Source organism: Salmo salar, chromosome ssa26 (genome assembly GCF_905237065.1).
Source record: "Salmo salar chromosome ssa26, Ssal_v3.1, whole genome shotgun sequence".
Taxonomy (NCBI): Eukaryota; Metazoa; Chordata; class Actinopteri; order Salmoniformes; family Salmonidae; genus Salmo; species Salmo salar.
Window position 1 is genome coordinate 48,776,960 of NC_059467.1, and position 27,633 is coordinate 48,804,592.

The 27,633-nt window shown below is 41.9% G+C and overlaps 2 protein-coding genes and 1 long non-coding RNA gene across 3 annotated transcripts; 1 reads left to right on the forward strand and 2 right to left on the reverse strand.

Annotated features, from left to right (window-relative positions):
* Nucleotides 1-3,570: 3,570 nt before the first annotated feature.
* LOC106593851 (C-C motif chemokine 13) lies at nt 3,571-5,042 on the reverse strand. Its single transcript, XM_014185237.2, has 3 exons — nt 4,631-5,042; nt 4,376-4,502; nt 3,571-3,814 (listed from the first exon to the last, which is right to left on the reverse strand). Exons 1-3 carry the CDS (start codon nt 4,695-4,697, stop codon nt 3,694-3,696), a joined length of 315 nt encoding a protein of 104 aa, XP_014040712.2. The 5' UTR covers nt 4,698-5,042; the 3' UTR covers nt 3,571-3,693.
* Nucleotides 5,043-19,824: 14,782 nt separating this feature from the next.
* Nucleotides 19,825-22,757, reverse strand: LOC106587938 (uncharacterized). Its single transcript, XR_001324528.2, has 3 exons — nt 22,651-22,757; nt 20,569-20,653; nt 19,825-20,263 (listed from the first exon to the last, which is right to left on the reverse strand). It is a non-coding gene; the product is annotated as an uncharacterized lncRNA (long non-coding RNA).
* A 2,643-nt stretch (nt 22,758-25,400) lies between these two features.
* On the forward strand, nt 25,401-27,318 carry LOC106587939 (C-C motif chemokine 13). The gene is made up of 3 exons (XM_014176599.2): nt 25,401-25,647; nt 25,786-25,903; nt 26,146-27,318. The coding sequence occupies exons 1-3, from the start codon at nt 25,584-25,586 to the stop codon at nt 26,243-26,245; spliced, it is 282 nt and encodes a 93-aa protein (XP_014032074.1). The 5' UTR covers nt 25,401-25,583; the 3' UTR covers nt 26,246-27,318.
* Nucleotides 27,319-27,633: the final 315 nt, after the last annotated feature.

A 27,633-nucleotide genomic window follows, 5' to 3' on the forward strand; every position in this document is an offset into this window, starting at 1 on the left:
TCCCCAATGTTGACCAGGCTCTATCTGAATTACAGTCTGTCTTCATTGTATTATGATATTGTCATGTCTGTTATTGACCCCAACGTTGACCAGTCTCTATCTGAACTACAGTCTGTCTTCATTGTATTACAGAAAAACTTAATTGACCTGAAATTAGTATTGAATGCAGGTAAAACTATGTACATATTGTTCTCTAGAGCACATAAAAACAAATACGATGATTTCAGCATATGAACGTTGGATGGTTTTTCATATTGATCGTGTCCCTGCTTACAAATATCTGGGCATCTGGATAGATGAAAAGCTCTCTTTTATAAAGCATATTGATGAGTTAGCTGAGAAGCTGAGAGTTAAAATGGTCTTCTATAGAAACAGGTCCTGCCTCTCGCTAAATAGTAGAAAGCAGATCATTCAGTCGACGTTCCTATCGGTCCGAAACTATGGCAACATCATCTATACTAACGCAGCTGCCACTTCATTAAAGCCTTTAGATGCAGTTTATCATAGCGCACTGCGGTTTATTACGGGTGATAGTTTTAGTACTCATCACTGCATTCTCTACTGTAAAGTTGGTTGGCCGTCTTTGATATCACGTAGGTTAATACATTGCTGTGTTTTCATTCAAAAAGCCCTTATACAAAAATGGCCACTGTACTTAATATCATTACTACATTTAGAAATGAGTCACCACACCCAGTCTCAGGGATGGGTAACTCTGGAAATTCCTTTGGTCTCAACGGAGTTTGGTGAATCAGCTTTTAGTTTTCCTACACTTTATTTGTGGAACAATCTTCAAAGGGTTCTTTAAATGTGATGTTTTGGTGTCTCCAGGTCAATTCAGAAAGCTGATTGAGGACATTATTACTGATGAATGTGATGTTTGGGTGTGAATTCAGAAAGCAGCCCATCTTGTTGTTTTGAGTATATAGTCCATGTACGTTGTATGCTACTTACAGCAGAGCTTTACGAGGGCAACTGCTGGGGGTCGTTGTGACAGAAACCACCAGAGAGACAGGCATCCTGGTGGTGTAGGACTTTAAACAGCAGAAACATCCAGAGAGAGACAGGCATCCTGGTGGTGTAGGACTTTAAACAGCAGAAACCACCAGAGAGAGAAAGGCATCCTGGTGGTGTAGGACTTTAAACAGCAGAAACCACCAGAGAGAGACAGGCATCCTGGTGGTGTAGGACTTTAAACAGCAGAAACCACCAGAGAGAGACAGGCATCCTGGTGGTGTAGGACTTTAAACAGCAGAAACCACCAGAGAGAGACAGGCATCCTGGTGGTGTAGGACTTTAAACAGCAGAAACCACCAGAGAGAGACAGGCATCCTGGTAGTGTAGGACTTTAAACAGCAGAAACCACCAGAGAGAGACAGGCATCCTGGTGGTGTAAGACTTTAAACAGCAGAAACCACCAGAGAGACAGGCATCCTGGTGGTGTAGGACTTTAAACAGCAGAAACCACCAGAGAGAGACAGGCATCCTGGTGGTGTAGGACTTTAAACAGCAGAAACATCCAGAGAGAGACAGGCTTCCTGGTGGTGTAGGACTTTAAACAGCAGAAACCACCAGAGAGAGACAGGCATCCTGGTGGTGTAGGACTTTAAACAGCAGAAACCACCAGAGAGACAGGCATCCTGGTGGTGTAGGACTTTAAACAGCAGAAACCACCAGAGAGAGACAGGCATCCTGGTGGTGTAAGACTTTAAACAGCAGAAACCACCAGAGAGACAGGCATCCTGGTGGTGTAGGACTTTAAACAGCAGAAACCACCAGAGAGAGACAGGCATCCTGGTGGTGTAGGACTTTAAACAGCAGAAACCACCAGAGAGAGGCTTCCTGATGGTGTAGGACTTTAAACAGCAGTCTCCAACAGTCCCAGACGATGGATCATTACTCTGCCACTTGACCTCAGAAAACAAATACAAACGAATTGGTGAAGACAAGAAAATCAAGATATATATACACACACACACACACACACACACACACACACACACACACCCCCCCCCCCCCCCCCCCCCCCCCCCCCCCCCCCCCCCCCCCCCCCCCCCCCCCCACCCCCCCTGCAGACGTCTTATGGAGGGAGCAGAGCAGTCCCAGGAGGAGTAGAGCAGTCAGGGTCTTCATGGTACAGAGATGGTTGAGATGTTGAAGATTGTATTGTCTGAGCTGGTCTCTGATGTTCTGGTCTCTGATGTTCTGGTCTCTGATGCTCTGGTCTGGTTCTGGTCTCTCATGCTCTGGTCTGGTTCTGGTCTCTGATGTTCTGGTCTCTGATGTTCTGGTCTCTGATGCTCTGGTCTCTGATGCTCTGGTCTCTGATGCTCTTTTCTCTGATGCTCTGGTCTCTGATGCTCTGGTGTCTGAGGATCTGGTCTGGTTCTGTGTGTGAGTTCTGTTCTGATCTCTCATTATATAGAAACAGCTATTATATAACAACTCAACCATGAAAAGACAACTTTGCCAGCCAGAGCCCTTCCCTCAATTTATGTTCCTCTTCCCTGGTCAAAAGTAGGACTCACTTCTGCACTGTTGACAATAACAACTTTGGTGGAGAATTGCTTGTTCAGCATTCATATGTGCATTATGCATTGGTTCTAACATTCTTGCAAGATATCAAAATAGTTTGTCAAAATAGTTTGTTGGCTAAAGTTCAGAGTTATAGACCTGTTAGGTTGTTGGTAAAAGTTCAAGGTTATAGACCTGTTAGGTTGTTGGTTAAAGTTCACAGAGTTATAGACCTGTTAGGTTGTTGGATAAAGTTCACAGAGTTATAGACCTGTTAGGTTGTTGGATAAAGTTCAGAGTTATAGACCTGTTAGGTTGTTGGATAAAGTTCACAGAGTTATAGACCTGTTAGGTTGTTGGATAAAGTTCACAGAGTTATAGACCTGTTAGGTTGTTGGTTAAAGTTCACAGAGTTATAGACCTGTTAGGTTGTTGGCTAAAGTTCAGAGTTATAGACCTGTTAGGTTGTTGGTTAAAGTTCAGAGTTATAGACCTGTTAGGGTGTTGGATAAAGTTCACAGAGTTATAGACCTGTTAGGTTGTTGGATAAAGTTCAGAGTTATAGACCTGTTAGGTTGTTGGATAAAGTACACATTTATAGGCCTGTTAGGTTGTTGGTTAAAGTTCACAACTTGGAAATGAGGAAGGGAATGTCCACCAATCTGGAGTATGTGACTATAAAACATATATCTTAGTTTTGTTGGAGTTGAGTTGAACAGTTTATTCTGTTTCTGTGTTGCTGACTGTTGACCTCTGTTGTCTTGGAAACAGAGGTCTCTGTAGTTCCATGAGTTGTAACACATGAACTGTTTCCTGAAAGAAGAAACAACCAATATGCTGAATCTGCTGGTTGCTAGTTATGGAGATAGTTGATATCTGTCCATGTAACTGGCAGCATGCCTCAAGGAGTTGTAAAGAACTCTCCCTCACTAAATGTGAAGCTTTAGTAATCAAAGCATGAATACCACAATAAGAATACAATTAACTTCATTAATAAAATGTTGACATTATTTATCTTTATTGCTGAAGTATAAAAAATAATTTGTTGACAAAACAAATCATTTCAAAATACAAGGTAACTTCACAGTATGGTAAATAAATAAGAATTAAATAATATTACTGTATGTACAAAAAATATATAATATTCTATTTTCTTGACAGATCTGACAGCTATGGTAGTTAGTCTGTGGCGGTGGTGGTTGATGACGTCATCGATCTGCTCTCAATCTTGGTCACATGACTCTGGACCCAGGCCTGAGATGGGTCGACACAAAATCGAATATTTTTCTTTGTTGTAAACCTGCAACCAATAAACACACATATATTTATGGGTAACTAAACAAAGCACACACCAAACTCACATGTGGAAGACTACTGTATGGATGTTCCAACATTATTCTGTGTGTATTGTGCATGTACCTACAGTCCTACTGGTTGAGTATGGAGGAAGACAAGTATCGGACCATTCAATTACATTCAGAATCACTATGTCATTATTAGGACTGTCAAACGATTACAACATTCTATCGAGAATATTTCAAATGTATTATGGTTAATCTCTATATATATATTAATATAGAACCTCTATGAGGTTGTAACCATGCAGCCCTAGCAACACAGAGGTTGTAACCATGCAGCCCTAGCAACACAGAGGTTGTAACCATGCAGCCCTAGCAACACAATGGTTATAACCATGCAAGCTTAGCAACACAGAGGTTGTAACCATGCAGCCCTAGCAACACATTTGGACCCGCCCACCAAGGATGTAGAACATGTTATGTCCGTAGAAATCTAAGTGTGTGTGTGTGTGTGTGTGTGTGTGTGTGTGTGTGTGTGTGTGTGTGCATGGTGGTTAACTTACACCAGTGCTTGGCGAGGGCAGCTACTAGGGGTTTTAGAAACTGAAATCACTGCACCAAGAGGGATCCTCTTTGGGTGGAACTTCACACAGCAGTCTATGGCAGTCATTACTGAAATCCCCATGACACCTGGAAACAAAGAACGATCACACTCACTGGTCAACACAGGCATCTCATGTGGTGCTTCTTCCTATACACTCATATGCATACTGTACACACACACTGTACACACTCACTGTACACAAACACACACGTACCCTGTGCAGACGTCTTATGGAGGGAGCAGAGCAGTCCCAGGAGGAGTAGAGAAGTCAGGGTCTTCATGGTTCAGAGATGGTTGAGATGCTGAAGATTGTATTGTCTAGATGGTCTCTGATGTTCTGGTCTCTGAGGATCTGGTCTCTGATGCTCTGGTCTCTGATGCTCTGGTCTCTGATGTTCTGGTCTCTGATGCTCTGGTCTCTGATGCTCTAGTCTCTGATGCTCTGTTCTCTGATGCTCTGTTCTCTAATGTTCTGGTCTGGTTCTGTGTCAGAAGTCTAGCTGATGCTCTGGTTCTATGTCTGTGGTCTGATCTGACCTGTCTTTTATACAGAGAGCTGGTCCATCAGACCCGTTGACAATTGATGGAGGAAACTCCCCTCCATACCCTCATTCACTCTGAATATAATTCTAAGAACCAACATTCTGCCCTTCAGGTTCCTCTTCCTCAATTCTCTGTAACTCTGTTTCCTCCAGCATGTTCAGCAGCGCTGCTATTTTCTGAAATACGCAGAATACATTTACTGGAGAATTGCATATCAAAGGAAGGCTATTAAAGTGGACTATATACTATGATGCATTACATCAAATACAAGAACAATTAAGATTAAATTAAATTCTCTACATCATAACCAACTAGTTTGTAATTAATACTTGAAGTCAACTATGTATCTTTCAACTTTTAAATGTAGATTTTAGGATGTGTGCATATTGATTTAAAACCTGTAGCATACTATTAACCTTTACATCATAGTGAAAATAAAACACAGAATATTTTTCCATCAATTAATCTCAGATTATTGTGGTGTGGTTCGTTCCCAGGTCGAGTCATAACAAAAGCCCAAAAATGGGACCCAAAGCCTCTTTGCTTGGCACTCAGCATTAAAGGGATAAAAGGGATAATCTGCCATTGTGATTTCATTTTTGGACTTATAAATTAGTTATACCCATTGATTCTTGAGGAATATAACTTATACAGGCGAAGTCGGAAGTTTACATACACCATAACCAAATACATTTAAACTCAGTTTTTCACAATTCCTGACATTTAATCCTAGTAAAATTCCCTGTCTTAGGTCAGTTAGGATCACCACTTTTATTTTAAGAATGTGAAAAGTCAGAATAATAGTAGAGAATTATTTATTTCAGCTTTTATTTCTTTCATCACATTCCCAGTGGGTCAGAAGGTTACATACACTCAATTCGTATTTGATAGCATTACCTTCAAATTGTTCAACTTGGGTCAACGTTTTGGGTAGCCTTCCACAAGCTTCCCACAGTAACATGGGTGAATTTTGGCCCATTCCTCCTGACAGAGCTGGTGTAACTGAGTCAGGTTGGTAGGCCTCCTTGCTCACACACGCTTTTTCAGTTCTGCAAACACATTTTCTATAGGATTGAGGTCAGAGCTTTGTGATGGCCACTCTAATACCTTGACTTTGTTGTCCTTAAGCCATTTTGCCACAACTTTGGAAACATGCTTGGGGTCATTGTCCATTTGGAAGACCCATTTGCTACCAAGATTAAACTTCCTGACTGATGTCTTGAGATGTTGCTTCAATATATCCATATAATTTTCCTGCCTCATGATGCCATCTATTTTGTGAAGTGCACCAGTCCCTCCTGCAGTAAAGCATCCCCACAACATGACGCTGCCACCCCCGTGCTTCACGGTTGGGATGGCGTTCTTCGGCTTGCAAGCCTCCACCTTTTTCCTCCAAACATAACAATGGTCATTATGGCCAAACAGTTCTATTTTTGTTTCATCAGACCAGAGGACATTTTTCAAAAAAGTATGATCTTTGTCCCCATGTGCAGTTGCAAACTGTAGTCTGGGTTTTTTATGGCGGTTCTGGAGCAGTGGCTTCTTCCTTGCTGAGCGGCCTTTCAGGTTATGTCGATATAGGACTCGTTTTACTGTGGATATAGTCACTTTTGTACCTGTTTCCTTCAGCATCTTCACAAGGTCCTTTGCTGTTGATCTGGGATTGATTTGCACTTTTCGCACCAAAGTACATTCATCTCTAGGAGACAGTATGCGTCTCCTTCTTCAGTGGTATGACGGCTGCGTGGTATTTAGTTTGTCCTTTGTGTTCTGTATTCGTGCAGGATTGTTTGTATGTCTACGGGCAGATGGTAGTTAGCGCTGCCTTATATTTCAGCGTGTAACTTATTCTTATTGTATTGCCGGGTTGCGCCCCGTACGTTATAGTTTTGGGAACTATTTTCCCTTTTTGGGTGTTGTGCGCACCCTGTGCCTTTTTCGACTACCTTGTTTACGGTGGCAATAAACTTTGGCACTACCGGACCTCAGTCTCCTGCCTCTTGACTCTGCTCCTTCTTCCTGCCCTTAAGAAAACGTGACAATTATAAGTGAAATAATCTGTCTGTAAACAATTGTTGGAAAAATTATTTGTGTTAGACTACTGTATTCTCTGTATCTCTCCCCACACTCACACCTACTTCACTAGCCTACTGTATTCTCTGTAACTTTCCCCACATTCACACCTACTTCACTAGACCACTGTATTCTCTGTAACTTTCCCCACACTCACACCAACTTCACTAGACTACTGTATTCTCTGTAACTTTCCCCACACTCACACCAACTTCACTAGACTACTGTATTCTCTGTAACTTTCCCCACACTCACACCTACTTCACTAGACTACTGTATTCTCTGTAACTCTCCCCACACTCACACCTACTTCACTAGACTACTGTATTCTCTGTAACTCTCCCCACACTCACACCAACTTCACTAGACTACTGTATTCTCTGTAACTTTCCCCACACTCACACCAACTTCACTAGACTACTGTATTCTCTGTATCTCTCCCCACACTCACACCTACTTCACTAGACTACTGTATTCTCTGTAACTCTCCCCACACTCACACCTACTTCACTAGCCTACTGTATTCTCTGTATCTCTCCCCACACTCACACCAACTTCACTAGACTACTGTATTCTCTGTAACTCTCCCCACACTCACACCTACTTCACTAGACTACTGTATTCTCTGTAACTCTCCCCACACTCACACCTACTTCACTAGCCTACTGTATTCTCTGTATCTCTCCCCACACTCACACCTACTTCACTAGACTACTGTATTCTCTGTAACTTTCCCCACACTCACACCTACTTCACTAGACTACTGTATTCTCTGTAACTTTCCCCACACTCACACCTACTTCACTAGACTACTGTATTCTCTGTAACTTTCCCCACACTCACACCTACTTCACTAGCCTACTGTATTCTCTGTAACTTTCCCCACACTCACACCTACTTCACTAGACTACTGTATTCTCTGTAACTCTCCCCACACTCACACCTACTTCACTAGACTACTGTATTCTCTGTAACTTTCCCCACACTCACACCTACTTCACTAGACTACTGTATTCTCTGTATCTCTCCCCACACTCACACCTACTTCACTAGACTACTGTATTCTCTGTATCTCTCCCCACACTCACACCAACTTCACTAGACTACTGTATTCTCTGTAACTTTCCCCACACTCACACCTACTTCACTAGACTACTGTATTCTCTGTAACTTTCCCCACACTCACACCTACTTCACTAGACTACTGTATTCTCTGTAACTTTCCCCACACTCACACCTACTTCACTAGACTACTGTATTCTCTGTAACTCTCTCCACACTCACACCTACTTCACTAGACTACTGTATTCTCTGTAACTCTACTGACCCATCTGGTTATACAATCATACTGACTGACCCATCTGGTTATAAAATCATACTGACTGACCCATCTATTATACAATCATACTGACTGACCCATGGCTTTCTATCTATATCATTAAATTATCAGGGATCAAGGTAAGACCCAGATGCAGACCGTGTTGAAGTAACAATGTTTACAGCAGAAAAAGGGCCAAAGGTACAGGACGGCAGGCAGGCTCAGTGTCAGGCAGAGTGGTCTGACGGGGCGGGTACAGGGTCAGGACAGGTGGGGGTTAAAAACCAGAAGGACGAGAGAAGAGAGATTGGGGAAGAGCTGAGCTGACACAAAAACGCTGGTTGGCTTGACAAACAAGACGAACTGGCAATAGACAAACAGAGAACACAGGTATAAATACACAGGGGATAATGGGGAAGATGGGCGACACCTGGAGGGGGGTGGAGACAATCACAAAGACAGGTGAAACAGATCAGGGTGTGACATAAATAAGGTTCAATTGAAGATGCATATTTTGTTGACACATGCACTGGACCAAGTATCCTGTTTCAGTTCAGAAAGATTCAAGCAATGAGAGACGTCTCTTTTTAAAATAACTCTCACTTCCCCATTCTGTCATGAGAACCTCGTGTGATGCAAATGACTGCAGGTTTTCTAAGAACAAATATTGGCAGCAGTTTTCTCTCCATTGTCATTCTCAAAATGTTTGTAATAACTTGAAGCCAGAGTTCACAGTACTGCACAGAGTTACTGGTAGAACCTGGGAGGGACTGACAGTAACTGCACAGGCAAGCAAATATCAAACATATTCATTAAAATACCGAGGTATGTCTGTTCAGAGAAGTGAATGAATGAATTAATAAATATATTAACAAATTAATTAATTTATGAATAAATTAATTGAAACAAACTACAGTTACCACGCAGCAAACATGACCCCATTGGCCCCATGTGGGCACAGGCTAGTCCACGCCAAGACCACATAAAGCCCACACCATCCCAACGGCTAATCCACACCAAGACCACATCAAGCCCACACCATCCCAACGGCTAATCCACACCAAGACCACATCAAGCCCACACCATCCCAATGGGCTAGTCCACACCAAGACCACATCAAGCCCACACCATCCCAACGGGCTAGTCCACACCAAGACCACATCAAGCCCACACCATCCCAATGGGCTAGTCCACACCAAGACCACATCAAGCCCACACCATCCCAACGGGCTAGTCCACACCAAGACCACATCAAGCCCACACCATCCCAACGGGCTAGTCCACACCAAGACCACATCAAGCCCACACCATCCCAATGGGCTAGTCCACACCAAGCTCACATCAAGCCCACACCATCCCAACGGGCTAGTCCACACCAAGACCACATCAAGCCCACACCATCCCAACGGGCTAGTCCACACCAAGCTCACATCAAGCCCACACCATCCCAACGGGCTAGTCCACACCAAGACCACATCAAGCCCACACCATCCCAACGGGCTAGTCCACACCAATACCACATCAAGCCCACACCATCCCAACGGGCTAGTCCACACCAAGCTCACATCAAGCCCACACCATCCCAATGGGCTAGTCCACACCAAGACCACATCAAGCCCACACCATCCCAACGGGCTAGTCCACACCAAGACCACATAAAGCCCACACCATCCCAACGGGCTAGTCCACACCAAGACCACATCAAGCCCACACCATCCCAACGGGCTAGTCCACACCAAGACCACATCAAGCCCACACCATCCCAACGGGCTAGTCCACACCAAGACCACATAAAGCCCACACCATCCCAATGGGCTAGTCCACACCAAGACCACACCAAGCCCACACCATCCCAATGGGCTAGTCCACACCAAGCCCACACCAAGCCCACATCAGCCCAATGGGCTAGTCCACATCCAGCGCCAGCTAATTCATAGTGTTCAGGAGGGGGCTCATTAGAATAATTTGGGGCATGGTTTGCACACAGTTCTTCTCCTCACCTGTCTTGGGGCCACCTGCCTTGGGGCCACCTGCCTTGAGGACCATCGTGGAGAAGATGAGCAAATTGCTTGTTTGCAGAATGTGCGCAGCCTACAGGTACCAATATTGTAGCCTACATTATTTATAATTCTTCTAAATAAAAATGACTTTTAATATCTGAATGAATTGGAAATAATACCCACTGTCTGTGTATGGATTTAATAAGCAGTAATATGTTTGAAGGATTTGGCTGTAAACACTGAGGCATTAAAGCACAGGAAAAGGAAGGTGACGAGAAGAGATCTGGGTAGGCAGGATCTTAGAAAGACTACAGAGTGAGTATAGCAATATAGGTTTTTATCAATATGGACACATCCTAATATCTGCATTTAAATGTTGAAAGATACAAAGTTGAATTGAAGTATCAATTATAAACTAGTTGCTTATGATGTAGACAATTTAATCTGAATTGTTATTGTATTTGATGTAATGTATCATACTATATAGTCCACTTTAATAGCCTTCCTTTGATATGCAATTCTCCAGTAAATGTATTCTGCGTATTTCAGAAAATACCAGCGCTGCTGAACATCCTGGAGGAAACAGAGTTACAGAGAATTGAGGAAGAGGAACCTGGCAGAATGTTGGTTCTTAGAATGATATTCAGAGTGAATGAGGGTAGAGAGGAGAGTTTCCCCCATCAATTGTCAATGGGTCTGATGGACCAGCTCTCTGTATAAAAGACAGGTCAGATCAGACCTCAGACATAGAACCAGAGCATCAGCTGGACTTCTGACACAGAACCAGACCAGAGCATCAGAGACCAGAACATCAGAGACCATCTCAGACAATATAATCTTCAGCATCTCAACCATCTCTGAACCATGAAGACCCTGACTGCTCTACTTCTCCTGGGACTGCTCTGCTCCCTCCATACGACTTCTGCAGGTGTGTGTGTGTGTGTGTGTGTGTGTGTGTGTGTGTGTGTGTGTGTGTGTGTGTGTGTGTGTGTGTGTGTGTGTGTGTGTGTGTGTGTGTGTGTGTGTGTGTGTGTGTGTGTGTGTGTGTGTGTGTGTGTGTGTGTAGTAGCCATGCTGTGTAATATGCTATTGGAGACACACCAGGAGATCTTTATGTTAACTGTGGTTTATGATCCTTTGTTTACAGGTGTCATTTCGTTGGACACGGCAGCTGACTGCTGTATGAAATTCAGCGCGAGGATCCCTCTTCAACAAGTGGTTTCTCTCAGACCAACTTCCAGTAGCTGCCCTCGCAAAGCACTGATGTAAGTAACATAGTCTACTGTAAACTGGAAACATCTAGGCTAGCCTGGTCCCAGATCTGTTTGTGCTATCACGTCAGCTCCTTGTCAAGCCAAACATGACCAAGATTGACAAGGAGTTGGTATGATAGCACAAATACATCTGGACCCAGGCTACATCCAGGCTACACTGTACAAGACAAGATGGAGCATTCATATTATAGACTGGATGTTCTGAGAGACAATGTGTTGTGTATCTGTTGCAGTTTCACCACAAAGAAAGGGAAGACATTTTGTGTTGACCCTTCTGAAGCCTGGGTCCAGAGTCATGTGACCAAGATTGAGAGCAGATCGACTGCTGCCAAGATGACAATGATGTCATAAACCACCTTCACCCCCTAACACCCTAACCCTTGGTGGTCTACTATAAAGGGAATAGGTTGCCCTTAGTAACGCAGACCTTGTCAGGCATGTTAATACCCTATCTGAGATTGGTATGGAGGAGGTTCAATGTAATGTACTAGGTTAATACCCTATCTGAGATTGGTATGGATTAGGTTCAATGTAATGTACCAGGTTAATACCCTATCTGAGATTGGTATAGAGGAGGTTCAATGTAATGTACCAGGTTAATACCCTATCTGAGATTGGTATAGAGGAGGTTCAATGTAATGTACTAGGTCAATACCCTATCTGAGATTGGCATAGAGGAGGTTCAATGTAAAATGTACTAGGTCTAGGATGTACTAATTGTTTATTTTTCTATAACTGTAAAAATATTTGACATGTAGCTAGCTATTCAGTAACCTATTTAACATTTTATATTTTATACATTTGTTGAAGATTTCAAACATCCTGTGAAAGAATGGTTCATATTATTCAATGAATGTATTAATGTGTTGTAACTAGGTCTATTCTACTGATATAGATATTAATGGGTTGTTACTAGGTCTATTCTACTGACATAGATATTAATGGGTTGTAACTAGGTCTATTCTACTATACTGATATAAATATTGTATTTATCACGTTCTCCATGTGCAGCTGTTTAAATAAATGAAGTATTCTGAAGAATTCTCTGATATTAATTTCAGCATTCTCAATGTGTAGAGAATATACATTGAGTGCACAAAAAATTAGGAACACCTTCGTAATGTTGAGTCTCACCTCCTTTTTGTCCTCAGATCACCCTAAATTGTCGGTTCATGGACTATACAAAGAGTTTAAAGTGTTCAACAGCGATGCTTGACAGTTGTGTCAAGTTTAATTTGATTTATTGATCCTTTATTTAACTAGGCAAGTCAGTTAAGAACAAATTCTTATTTACAATGACAGCCTACCAGGGAACAGTGGGTTCACTGCCTTGTTCAGGGGCAGAATGACAGGATGTTACCTTGTCAGCTCTGGGATTTGATCCAGCAATCCCCAAGATGGCTGTCCATTGGGTGGTGGACAATTGTTGATACACACGGAAAACTGTTGAGAGTGAAATGTTCCTAATGTTGTTTACACTCAGTGTATGACTACCTCTGTCACACGCCATTTCAAATCCCTGATATAAATATTGATGGGTTGTTACTAGGTCTATTCTACTGATATAGATATTAATGGGTTGTAACTAGGTCTATTCTACTGATATAGATATTAATGTGTTGTAACTAGGTCTATTCTGCTGATATAGATATTAATGGGTTGTAACTAGGTCTATTCTACTGATATAGATATTAATGGGTTGTAACTAGGTCTATTCTACTGATGTAGATATTAATGGGTTGTAACTAGGTCTATTCTACTGATATAGATATTAATGGGATGTAACTAGGTCTATTCTACTGATGTAGAGATTAATGGGTTGTAACTAGGTCTATTCAACTGATATATATATTAATGTGTTGTAACTAGGTCTATTCTACTGATATAGATATTGATGTGTTGTATCTAGGTCTATTCTACTGATATAGATATTGATGGGTTGTAACTACGTCAATTATTCTTTACTGATATAGATTTTAATGGGTTATAACTAGGTCTATTCTGCTATACTGATATAATTATTAATGGGTTGTAACTAGGTCTGTTCTAATGATTAAGATATTAATGGGAGGTAACTAGGTCTATTCTACTGATATAGATGTTAATTTGTTGTAACTAGGTCTATTCTACTTATACAGATATTAATGGGTTGCAACTAGGTCAATTCTACTGATATACAGTGCCTTGCGAAAGTATTCGGCCCCCTTGAACTTTTCGACCTTTTGCCACATTTCAGGCTTCAAACATAAAGATATAAAACTGTAATTTTTTGTGAAGAATCAACAACAAGTGGGACACAATCATGAAGTGGAACGAAATTTATTGGATATTTCAAACTTTTTTAACAAATAAAAAACTGAAAAATTGGGCGTGCAAAATTATTCAGCCCCCTTAAGTTAATACTTTGTAGCGCCACCTTTTGCTGCGATTACAGCTGTAAGTCGCTTGGGGTATGTCTCTATCAGTTTTGCACATCGAGAGACTAAAATTGTTGCCCATTCCTCCTTGCAAAACAGCTCGAGCTCAGTGAGGTTGGATGGAGAGCGTTTGTGAACAACAGTTTTCAGTTCTTTCAACAGATTCTCGATTGGATTCAGGTCTGGACTTTGACTTGGCCATTCTAACACCTGGATATGTTTATTTGTGAACCATTCCATTGTAGATTTTGCTTTATGTTTTGGATCATTGTCTTGTTGGAAGACAAATCTCCGTCCCAGTCTCAGGTCTTTTGCAGACTCCATCAGGTTTTCTTCCAGAATGGTCCTGTATTTGGCTCCATCCATCTTCCCATCAATTTTAACCATCTTCCCTGCCCCTGCTGAAGAAAAGCAGGCCCAAACCATGATGCTGCCACCACCATGTTTGACAGTGGGGATGGTGTGTTCAGGGTGATGAGCTGTGTTGCTTTTACGCCAAACATAACGTTTTGCATTGTTGCCAAAAAGTTCGATTTTGGTTTCATCTGACCAGAGCACCTTCTTCCACATGTTTGGTGTGTCTCCCAGGTGGCTAGTGGCAAACTTTAAACGACACTTTTTATGGATATCTTTAAGAAATGGCTTTCTTCTTGCCACTCGTCCATAAAGGCCAGATTTGTGCAGTATACGACTGATTGTTGTCCTATGGACAGAGTCTCCCACCTCAGCTGTAGATCTCTGCAGTTCATCCAGAGTGATCATGGGCCTCTTGGCTGCATCTCTGATCAGTCTTCTCCTTGTATGAGCTGAAAGTTTAGAGGGACTTTCTTCGTAGATTTGCAGTGGTCTGATACTCCTTCCATTTCAATATTATCGCTTGCACAGTGCTCCTTGGGATGTTTAAAGCTTGGGAAATCTTTTTGTATCCAAATCCGGCTTTAAACCTCTCCACAACAGTATCTCGGACCTGCCTGGTGTGTTCCTTGTTCTTCATGATGCTCTCTGCGCTTTAAACGGACCTCTGAGACTATCACAGAGCAGGTGCATTTATACGGAGACTTGATTACACACAGGTGGATTGTATTTATCATCATTAGTCATTAAGGTCAACATTGGATCATTCAGAGATCCTCACTGAACTTCTGGAGAGAGTTTGCTGCACTGAAAGTAAAGGGGCTGAATAATTTTGCACGGCCAATTTTTCAGTTTTTTATTTGTTAAAAAAGTTTGAATATCCAATAAATTTCGTTCCACTTCATAATTGTGTCCCACTTGTTGTTGATTCTTCACAAAAAAATAGAGTTTTATATCTTTATGTTTGAAGCCTGAAATGTGGCAAAAGGTCGAAAAGTTCAAGGGGGCCGAATACTTTCGCAAGGCACTGTAGATATTAATGGGCTGTAACTAGGTCTTTTCTACTGATATAGATATTAATGGGTTGTAACTAGGTCTATTCTACTGATACAGATATTAATGGGTTGTAACTAGGTTTATTCTACTGATGTAGATATTAATGGGTTGTAACTAGGTCTATTCTACCGACATAGATATTAATGGGCTGTAACTAGGTCTATCCTACTGATATAGATATTCATGGGTTGTAACTAGGCCTATTCTACTGATACAGATATTGATTGGTTGTAACTAAGTCTATTCTACTATACTGATATAGATATTGATGTATTGTAACTAGGTCTATTCTACTATAGTGATATAGATATTGATGGGTTGCAACTAGGTCTATTCTACTGATATAGATATTAATGGGTTGTAACTAGGTCTATTCTACTGATATAGATATTAATGGGTTGTAACTAGGTCTATTCTACTGATATAGATATTGATGGGTTGTAACTAAGTCAATTCTACTAACACAGATATTGTATTTTTCTACTATACTTTCAACCGTTGTGCATCTGTTGTTTTTTTAGTAAATGAAGGCTTCTGAAGAATTCTATGATATTCATTTTAGCATTCGATTTTAGTGCCTCTGAACGGGGTATGGTAGTAGGTGCCAAGCCCCCCGGTTAGAGTGTGTCAAGAACTGCCACTCTGCTTGATTTTCCATGCTCAACAGTTTCCAGTGTGTCATGAATGGTCCACTACACAAAGGACATCCAGCCAACTTGACACAACTGTGGGAAGCATTGGACTCAACATCTGGAGGCGTTGTGGGGCCTTCTTCACGACTGTGTTGGTGGGTTTGGACCATGACAGGTCCTTAGCGATGTGGACAGCGAGGGATTTGAACCTCTTGACCCGCTCCACTACAGCCCCTTCCATGTAAATTGGGGGCGTGTTCGGCCCTCTGTTTCCTGTAGTCCACAATCCGCTCCATGATAAGCTCCAACACTGCTGGGTTTTTTACCTTCAACAGTTTCCCGTGTGTATCAAGAATGGTCCACCACCCAAATGACACAACTGGAGGAAGCATTGGAGTCAACATGGACCAGTATCCCTGTGGAATGCTATCGACACCTTGTTGAGTTCATGCCCTGTCGAATTAAGACTGTTCTTAATGCAATTCAATATTAGAAAGGTGTTCTTAATGTTTTGTACACTCAGTTGATTGTTTTAAGCCTTAGATTTTTCAACTTTGCCAAAAAGAACACCAAGAAGCACTCAGTTCTATTCCAGAACCCAGGTAAAGAACACCAAGGAGCACTCAGTTCTACTCCAGAACCCAGGTAAAGAACACCAAGGAGCCCTCAGTTCTACTCCAGAACCCAGATAAAGAACACCAAGGAGCCCTCAGTTCTACTCCAGAACACAGGTAAAGAACACCAAGGAGCACTCAGTTCTATTCCAGAACCCAGATAAAGAACACCAAGGAGCACTCAGTTCTATTCCAGAACCCAGATAAAGAACACCAAGGAGCACTCAGTTCTACTCCAGAACCCAGATAAAGAACACCAAGGAGCACTCAGTTCTACTCCAGAACACAGGAAAACAACACCAAGGACCACTCAGTTCTATTCCAGAACACAGGAAAACAACCCCAAGGAGCACTCAGTTCTACTCCAGAACCCAGATAAAGAACACCAAGGAGCACTCAGTTCTATTCCAGAACACAGGAAAACAACACCAAGGACCACTCAGTTCTATTCCAGAACACAGGTAAAGAACACCAAGGAGCACTCAGTTCTACTCCAGAACACAGGTAAAGAACACCAAGGACCACTCAGTTTATTCCAGGACACAGGTAAACAACACCAAGGACCACTCAGTTCTATTCCAGAACACAGGTAAAGAACACCAAGGAGCACTCAGTTTATTCCAGAACCCAGGTAAAGAACACCAAGGAGCACTCAGTTCTACTCCAGAACACAGGTAAAGAACACCAAGGAGCACTCAGTTCTACTCCAGAACCCAGGTAAAGAACACCAAGGAGCACTCAGTTCTATTCCAGAACCCAGGTAAACAACACCAAGGACCACTCAGTTCTATTCCAGAACCCAGGTAAAGAACACCAAGGAGCACTCAGCTCTATTCCGGAACCCAGGTAAAGAACAACAAGGAGCACTCAGTTCTATTCCAGAACCCAGGTAAAGAACACCAAGGACCACTCAGTTCTATTCCAGAACACAGGTAAAGAACACCAAGGAGCACTCAGTTCTATTCCAGAACCCAGGTAAAGAACACCAAGGAGCACTCAGTTCTATTCCAGAACCCAGGTAAAGAACACCAAGGAGCACTCAGTTTTACTCCAGAACACAGGAAAACAACCCCAAGGAGCACTCAGTTCTACTCCAGAACCCAGGTAAAGAACACCAAGGAGCACTCAGTTTATTCCAGAACACAGGTAAACAAAACCAAGGACCACTCAGTTCTATTCCAGAACCCAGGTAAAGAACAACAAGGAGCACTCAGTTATATTCCAGAACCCAGGTAAAGAACACCAAGGAGCACTCAGTTCTATTCCAGAACACAGGTAAAGAACACCAAGGAGCACTCAGTTCTATTCCAGAACCCAGGTAAAGAACACCAAGGAGCACTCAGTTCTATTCCAGAACCCAGGTAAAGAACACCAAGGACCACTCAGTTCTATTCCAGAACACAGGTAAAGAACACCAAGGAGCACTCAGTTCTATTCCAGAACCCAGGTAAAGAACACCAAGGAGTGCTAGTTCTACTCCAGAACCCAGGTAAAGAACACCAACGACCATTCAGTTCTACTCCAGAACCCAGGTAAAGAACACCAAGGAGTGCTCAGTTCTACTCAGGAACCCAGGTAAAGAACACCAAGGAGTGCTCAGTTCTACTCCAGAACCCAGGTAAGGAACACCAAGGACCACTCAGTTCTATTCCAGAACACAGGTAAAGAACACCAAGGAGCGCTAGTTCTACTCCAGAACCCAGGTAAAGAACACCAACGACCATTCAGTTCTACTCCAGAACCCAGGTAAAGAACACCAAGGAGTGCTCAGTTCTACTCCAGAACCCAGGTAAAGAACACCAAGGAGTGCTCAGTTCTACTCCAGAACCCAGGTAAGGAACACCAAGGACCACTCAGTTCTATTCCAGAACACAGGTAAAGAACACCAAGGAGCACTCAGTTCTATTCCAGAACCCAGGTAAAGAACACCAAGGAGCACTCAGTTCTATTCCAGAACACAGGTAAAGAACACCAAGGAGCACTCAGTTCTATTCCAGAACACAGGAGAAGAACACCAAGGAATAATTTTCCAGAACCCAGGTAAAGAAGACTAAAACTATCGAGTGCCGATAGACATTCTGACTGGTCTGGATGTTAAAATAAATCTTCCCTGGGATTAGTTTTTACCACTATTTTACAACACATGTATCTTATTGTGTGGTTAAATCAGAGCCAGTTCTGATTGTTATTTTGTTGTGTTGAGCGAGAGCTCCCTTGGTGGGCTTCAAGCTCCCTTGATATCAGCGCTACTGTATTAATGTGATGTGACTGAGCTGAAGGCCTGAGCTTCCCTTGCCTCCGCCTCACATGGGATCTTTTGCCTTCTATGCCAGGTTCATGAACGTTATAGGCCACGTTCCCCTGCTCAGACGTTGTTTGCATCAACCAATGGTTGCGTGCCACGTCATTGACTGTGCCGTTGGGCACCAGACTGCTATAACATGTGGTTAGCTGATAGGTAAAACACCTATCCAGGCGTTGTAAGATCTGCCATGCGTCAGCAACGTCTGGCCAGAGGAACACACCCTTACATAAAGGACAGGCCGCTGAGATAATATGCTACCATGGCAACCTTAATACGTACCATCAGGCAGCCAAAGCTGACCAATCACAGCAGCTTCCTCCTTTCCTATGTTTGACATGGCACATGCGTGATTGGTTTTAGAGGAGAAAGGTGGTGTTGTGGGCATGCCTTAGATGGGTTTTGATTAGAACTCACCTGGGCTGCGTTCAGTAGGGCACTACGTTGTGGAATTGTGTCAGCTCTGTTCAAAGCATTTTTATTTGCGGTGTTAAGTGTATTACAACCTGCTGAATGCAGCCCTGCTGAAGGTAGACTTCTGTAGACACACACACACATATGAATGTTGCATAATTTATGTTCTGAAAATAATCTGGGAATTGCAGTTTATTTATTAAAACAACACATTAAAACTGACGTGGTCTATAACTTTCTATAATTTACACTTTGGAATGTATTAGATACTGATCTGAGAATTGTTCATATTTGGATATTTAGGTATTTAGATTTCTACTGATCAATCAATCAGAAATCAATACATCAAAAACAAACATGAACAAAAACATTTAAATAAAAATGGTTTATTTTCTTTAATATAGTATTTATTCTATCTACAGCAGAAAAGAGCCTCCATGCCACTCAGTGCTATTATAGCTCTGACCCCAGGCCAGTGCAGCTCCATACTGACCAACACACATCTCACAGCACAACACCAGTGCCAAACTGACCTGGAGTCAGTCTCTGTATCACATCTGACATCAGGGGATTTCAGAAAACAGGGGAGTTGAGGTGGGTGGGGTGGGGAGCGGGCAGGGATTTCGGGGGGCAGTTCTAGGAGGGAATATCACACCTCATAGCTTGGATCCGATACATTGTGTGTGACTGGGGCCAAGCAACGCTAGTACCCACGTTGTGAAAGATTTAGGTTTTATCCAAGAGTGTTGTGTGTGTTGCAAGTTGACTTCTTGCTCCAGTATGGCTGTAGACTTGGAGGCAGATCGTTTCTGCCACGAAAGGGTCACAAGATGAGGTAACAAAGGTTTTCCTGGACGGCAAGAAGGAACAGAGACACGATCAAAAGAATGGAAGACTGGGCTTGTTACAATCTGGGTGTTTCTGTGCAGGTATGTGTGTGTGGATAGGTGTGATAATGTGTACATGTCAGGGTTCTCCCCAGGATTATTTAACAAGGTGGTGCTGCTGAGCAGGTGTTTTCAACACCTGTAAATAACATTTCTTGCAATCTACTCATAAATATTTAAGAATTTTATTTTACATAATGGCACTGCCAGTCCACCAGGTGGCGCCGCTCTAACATTCTTTGGGGAGAACTCTGTGTTTGTATGTTACCTCCTCTCTGTCCATCATGTTGCATTGGATCCACTTATTGCCTTGGTGTCTGTGTTGGAGATGGTCTGTTCATTCAGCACTGGATCTGAGGGACACAGAACATGGTAGTCAAGAGATCATCTCTTTCCAATTCACTCTTCATCAGTACAGGTCAAAGTTTAAAGAGATGGTGAGAGATTCACTCTTTATCTGTACAGGTCAAAGTTTAAAGGGATGGTGAGAGATTCAATCTTCATCAGTACAGGTCAAAGTTTAAAGGTACAGAGAGAGAGACAGGGAGGACAGACAGAGAGGACAGACAGAGAGGACAGACAGACAGACAGACAGACAGACAGACAGACAGACAGACAGACAGACAGACAGACAGACAGACAGACAGACAGACAGACAGACAGACAGACAGACAGACAGACAGACAGACAGACAGACCAGGGGCGAAAATCTGATATCAACTTTGGAGGGGACAATTACATGAAATTTTCTCAAGAGCAATTCCTGAGGGGGACACCAAAAGTAGTGCTGTAACACATAGCCTACATTGTAATATGGTAAATGTATATTGAGGAACCAAAGAAATAAGGTGTTTGCCGTACTCCTAACTACCGGTACCCAAAACTACACAACTAATCACAACAGCAATACCATTGCCTTTAACAAATCTTAGTTCAGTCACCAGTTTAAGTTGAGAGTGGGGGTATCCATGGCATTTTCCAATTATGTTCCTATTTTACAAGTCAAAAAAATTGAGAACCTTTCATAATGTTGCCAAACAAAGACTCAACAAACTTACCTGAGACTCCCTGTCTCTGCCAGTCTGTCCCTGCATATCTGTCCCCAACTCTGCTGTCTGTGTGCCATCTGTTGCCTGCTCTGCCTAATGACATCATTGTGAAACATTTCCATTAGAATTTCATTTCTTTCTTATGAACATTTTATCAACTAGTCTTTGAGATATTAGGCTACTAGGGTTCTTACTATGCGTTTTGGTGTATTGAAAAATACTCTGATGTCCGTCTTTTATTTTTCTGCCATTTTTCTACCTGGCTGGCTGGCTGGCTGGCTGGCTGGCTGGCTGGCTGGCTGTCTGTCTGGCTGGCTGGCTGGCTACACACACACACAGTGTGTAGGTTATTTACAGTAGGAGATGGGCTTCTATCATCTTCTATCATTCTATTTGGGCTTCGATCTAAAAGGTAGCTAGCAAATGTGAAACGGATTAAAATGACAAGAGTTGACAGCTGTATGAGTTCACCATTTACACAACATATGCTGCAACCTTTTGTAATTTTAATAGTTTGTTTCATATTGGCTGGCTTCCAACAATAGCTGAATTTGCAAAGCTAGCGAGCACCAATTCAGTTTCAGTGGTGTTTGCTATAATCTTTGCTACCCTGGTTAAATAAAGGTGAAATAAAATAAATAAATAAAAGTTCCCTTGCGACAATTTAGCTTTTGCAACGAGACCATTAAATATATTTAAGACAATGGTAGAAGAGAGTGTAGTTCTGTTCAGTTTGGACTTCAGTTTATTGCTAACCTTATCACAGGGACTTTGAAGCACTAACTTACATCATCTGCATGCTGACCTTGGAATAAATTGACGATAGCAAAGATTCCATCTTTGACGACGCCACATAAATGGAATAGGTACTAGCTAGCTTAATAGTTAATATTTGCGCGCTAGCTCTGCATATTCAGCTAGTGTGTGTGCGCGATTGACTAGATTAACCTCACGTCAGTTACATTCATTGAGTGCCTTTCAGACAGTAGACACGACCCCTCTGTTACCTTGCCAACTAAGGAACTGGCAGTGGATCAAACCATTGTGAGGCAAAGGGTGGGGGGGTCGCAATCTTTTGAAACTTAAAAACGCGCTATTAAGTGTCTATAATCAGCACAATTGCTTTCATTGCGTATTATTAATATTATTTAAATTCCATAGTTATGTTTCAGTGATATATTGGGGGGGACAAATCATATTTTTCCCAGGATGGGGGGGGTCGTGTCCCCCCCTGTCCCCCCCGGGATTTCCGCCCCTGAGACAGACAGACAGAGAGACAGACATACAGGTCTGTATCTTACAGAAGTATGGATGCTGCATGGCCTCAGCAGCGGTCAGTCTCTGCTGGTGGTCGTAGCGTAGCAGCTTGTCCAGCAGGTCCAGGGACTCAGGGGTCACCAGGTGCTCTACAAATGATTTTAAAATCACAACATGGTTCATTGAACAATATCCATTTATTGATACATCTGTAAACATACTACTGTTGAACATACTAATGTTAGCAGACATATAAATGTGTTGATGTAACAAGGATTAAACCAATATGTGCATCATGATGTATTACAGTGTATGTGGATGTTCACATTGTGTAAGCAGTGTGATGTGTGTTAATAACTAGTGTGTACCGGATAGTCCACTAGCAGCTCTGGTCCTTTAAAATAACGCAGCTGAGACACACAGACAGCAGAGAGAGAGAGAGAGAGAGACAGACAGAGAGAGGGAGACAAAGACAATGAGAGAGAGAGCGAGAGAGAGAGAGAGAGAGAGAGAGAGAGAGAGAGAGAGAGAGAGACGGGGGAGACAAACAGAGGCAGACAAAGATAATGAGAGAGAGAAAGAGAGTGAGAGACAGTGAGAGACAGTGAGAGACAGAGAGATGGAAAGAGAGAGAGAGTTCACACTGCCCACAAAATGAGGTGAGAACTGAGCTGCACTTCCTAACCTCCTGCCAAATGTATGACCATATTAGACACACATTTCCCTCAGATTACACAGATCCATAAAGAATTCGAAAACAAATCCAAATGTGATAAACTCCCATATCTACTGGGTGAAATTCCACAGTGTCTCATCACAGCAACAAGATTTGTGACCTGTTGCCACAAGAAAAGTTCAACCAGTAAAGAACAAACACCATTGTAAATTCAACCAATATTTATGTTTATTTATTTTCCATTTTGTACTTTAACTGTTTGTACATCATTACAACACTGTATATAGACATAATATTACATTTGAAATGTCTTTATTCTATTGGAACCTTTGTTGTTGATTTCACTTTTGTTTATTAACTATTTCACTTGCTTTGGCAATGTAATCATGTTTCCCATGTCAATAAAGCCCTTAGTCAGTATGATTGTATAACCAGGTGGGTCAGTAGGTGTGAGTGTGGGGAGAGTTACAGAGAATACAGTAGTCTAGTGAAGTAGGTGTGAGTGTGGAGAGAGATACAGAGAATACAGTGGTCTAGTGAAGTAGGTGTGAGTGTGGGGAAAGTTACAGAGAATACAGTAGTCTAGTGAAGTAGGTGTGAGTGTGGGGAGAGATACAGAGAATACAGTAGGCTAGTGAAGTAGGTGTGAGTGTGGGGAAAGTTACAGAGAATACAGTAGTCTAGTGAAGTAGGTGTGAGTGTGGGGAGAGATACAGAGAATACAGTAGTCTAGTGAAGTTGGTGTGAGTGTGGGGAAAGTTACAGAGAATACAGTGGTCTAGTGAAGTAGGTGTGAGTGTGGGGAAAGTTACAGAGAATACAGTAGTCTAGTGAAGTAGGTGTGAGTGTGGGGAGAGATACAGAGAATACAGTAGTCTAGTGAAGTAGGTGTGAGTGTGGGGAGAGAGAGAATACAGTAGTCTAGTGAAGTAGGTGTGAGTGTGGGGAGAGAGAGAATACAGTAGTCTAGTGAAGTTGGTGTGAGTGTGGGGAGAGTTACAGAGAATACAGTAGTCTAGTGAAGTTGGTGTGAGTGTGGGGAGCAATACAGAGTAGACTGTAGTCTTGTCCAGTCCATAACTGTCCATAGTGTGTTTTAACCTGTTTCTGTAGCATGAGGCAGGTTGATGTAGGATACAAGTACACCCACTGGACACAACGCTAGTCTATTACAGACCCTTCTCTGTCTCCTTATACAGACTTTCAGCAGTTGAAACAAGAACAAAACATTTCCTGTCCTTGTTCAGGTGAAAAGCTAGGGATGGTTCTGGACAAATGTAACCACTCTCAAATTCATAGACAGAGCTACGGATGGAAGGACTGACCATCCATGATATCAACATTATAGTTTTAACCATGTTCTCAGGATATACAGTGGGGGTATCCATTTACTTTGTTTAAACATTTAGTAAAATAAACTTATATTCAGGGTTCTGATAGGGTATGACAGTTCAACTAAACTCAAGAAGCATTTATAAGTTATATTCATCAAGAATCAATGGGTGTATATCAGTAATTTATTAGTCCAATAATGGACATAGCAACTGCAGAATGTTTTTGTTATGACTCGATCAGGGATCAATCCACCAACCTTACAAACTGAGGGAAGACACAAACCACACCACAATAATCTGAGATTAATTGATAGAAAAATATTCTATGTTTTAATTGAATTATGATGTAAAGGTTAACAGTATGCTACAGGTTTTTAATCAATATGCACACATCCTAAAATCTACATTTAATAGTTGAAAGATACATAGTTGATTTCAGGTATTACTTCTAAACTAGTTGGTTATGATGTAGAGACCTTAATTTCATCTTCATTGTTCTTGTATTTGATGTAATGCATCATAGTATATAATTCACTTTAATAGCCTTCCTTTGATATGCAATTCTCTAGTAAATGCTTTCTGCGTATTTCAGAAAATAGCAGCCCTGCTGAACATCCTGGAGGAAACAGAGTTACAGAGAATTGAGGAAGAGGAACCTGGCAGAATGTTGGTTCTTAGAATTATATTCAGAGTGAATGAGGGTATGGAGGGGAGTTTCCTCCATCAATTGTCAACGGGTCTGATGGACCAGCTCTCTGTATAAAAGACAGGTCAGATCAGACCACAGACATAGAACCAGAGCATCAGCTAGACTTCTGACACAGAACCAGACCAGAGCAACAGAGACCAGAACATTAGAGACCAGAACATCAGAGATCAGAACATCAGAGACCAGAGCATCAGAGACCAGAACATCAGAGACCATCTCAGACAATATAATCTTCAGCATCTCAACCATCTCTGAACCATGAAGACCCTGACTGCTCTACTTCTCCTGGGACTGCTCTGCTCCCTCCATACGACTTCTGCAGGTGTGTGTGTGTGTGTGTGTGTGTGTGTGTGTGTGTGTGTGTGTGTGTGTGTGTTAGTAGACATGCTGTGTAATATGCTGTTGGAGACACACCAGGAGATCTTTATGTTAACTGTGGTTTATGCTCCTTGGTTTACAGGTGTCATTTCGTTGGACACGGCAGCTGACTGCTGTATGAAATTCTGCGCGAGGATCCCTCTTCAACAAGTGGTTTCTCTCAGACCAACTTCCAGTAGCTGCCCTCGCAAAGCACTGATGTAAGTAACATAGTCTACTGTAAACTGTAAACATCTAGGCTAGCCTGGTCCCAGATCTGTTTGTGCTATCACGTCAACTCCTTGTCAAGAAAAACATGACCAAGATTGACAAGGAGTTGGTATGATAGCACAAATACATCTGGACCCAGGCTACATCCAGGCTACACTGTACAAGACAAGATGGAGCATTCATATTAATGACTGGTGGTTCTGAGAGACAATGTGTTGTGTATCTGTTGCAGTTTCACCACAAAGAAAGGGAAGACATTTTGTGTTGACCCTTCTGAAGCCTGGGTCCAGAGTCATGTGACCAAGATTGAGAGCAGATCGACTGCTGCCTAGACGACAATGATGTCATAAACCACCATCACCCCCTAACACCCTAACCCTTGGTGGTGCACTATAAAGGGAATAGGTTGCCCTTAGTAACGCAGACCTTGTCAGGCAGGTTAATACCCTATCTGAGATTGGTATGGAGTAGGTTCAATGTAATGTACTAGGTTAATACCCTATCTGAGATTGGTATAGAGGAGGTTCAATGTAATGTACCAGGTTAATACCCTATCTGAGATTGGCATAGAGGAGGTTCAATGTAATGTACCAGGTTAATACCCTATCTGAGATTGGTATGGATTAGGTTCAATGTAATGTACTAGGTCAATACCCTATCTGAGATTGGCATAGAGGAGGTTCAGTGTAATGTACTAGGTTAATACCCTATCTGAGATTGGCATAGAGGAGGTTCAATATAAAATGTACTAGGTCTAGGATGTACTAATAGTTTATTTTTCTATAACTGTAGACATATTTGACATTTAGCTATTCAGTAACCTATTTAATATTTTATATTTTATAAATCTGTTGAAGATTTCAAACATCCTGTGAAAGAGTGGTTTATATTATTCAATGAATGTATTAATGTGTTGTAACTAGGTCTATTCTACTGATATAGATATTAATGGGTTGTAACTAGGTCTATTCTACTGATATAGATATTAATGGGTTGTAACTAGGTCTATTCTACTGATATAGATATTAATGGGTTGTAACTAGGTCAATTCTACTGATATAGATATTAATGGGTTGTAACTAGGTCTATTCTACTGATATAGATATTAATGGGTTGTAACTAGGTCTATTCTACTGATGTAGATATTAATGGGTTGTAACTAGGTCTATTCTACTGATATAGATATTAATGGGATGTAACTAGGTCTATTCTACTGATGTAGAGATTAATGGGTTGTAACTAGGTCTATTCAACTGATATATATATTAATGTGTTGTAACTAGGTCTATTCTACTGACATAGATATTAATGGGGTGTAACTAGGTCTATTCTACTATACTGATATAAATATTGTATTTATCACGTTCTCCATCTGCAGCTGTTTAAATAAATCAAGTATTCTGAAGAATTCTCTGATATTCATTTCAGCATTCTGAATGTGTAGAGAACATACATTGAGTGCACAAAAAATTAGGAACACCTTCGTAATGTTGAGTCTCACCTCCTTTTTGTCATCAGATCACCCTAAATTGTCGGTTCATGGACTATACAAAGAGTTTAAAGTGTTCCACAGCGATGCTTGACAGTTGCGTCAAGTTTTTAATTTATTTATTGATCCTTTATTTAACTAGGCAAGTCAGTTAAGAACAAAATCTTATTTACAATGACAGCCTACCGGGGAACAGTGGGTTCACTGCCTTGTTCCGGGGCAGAATGACAG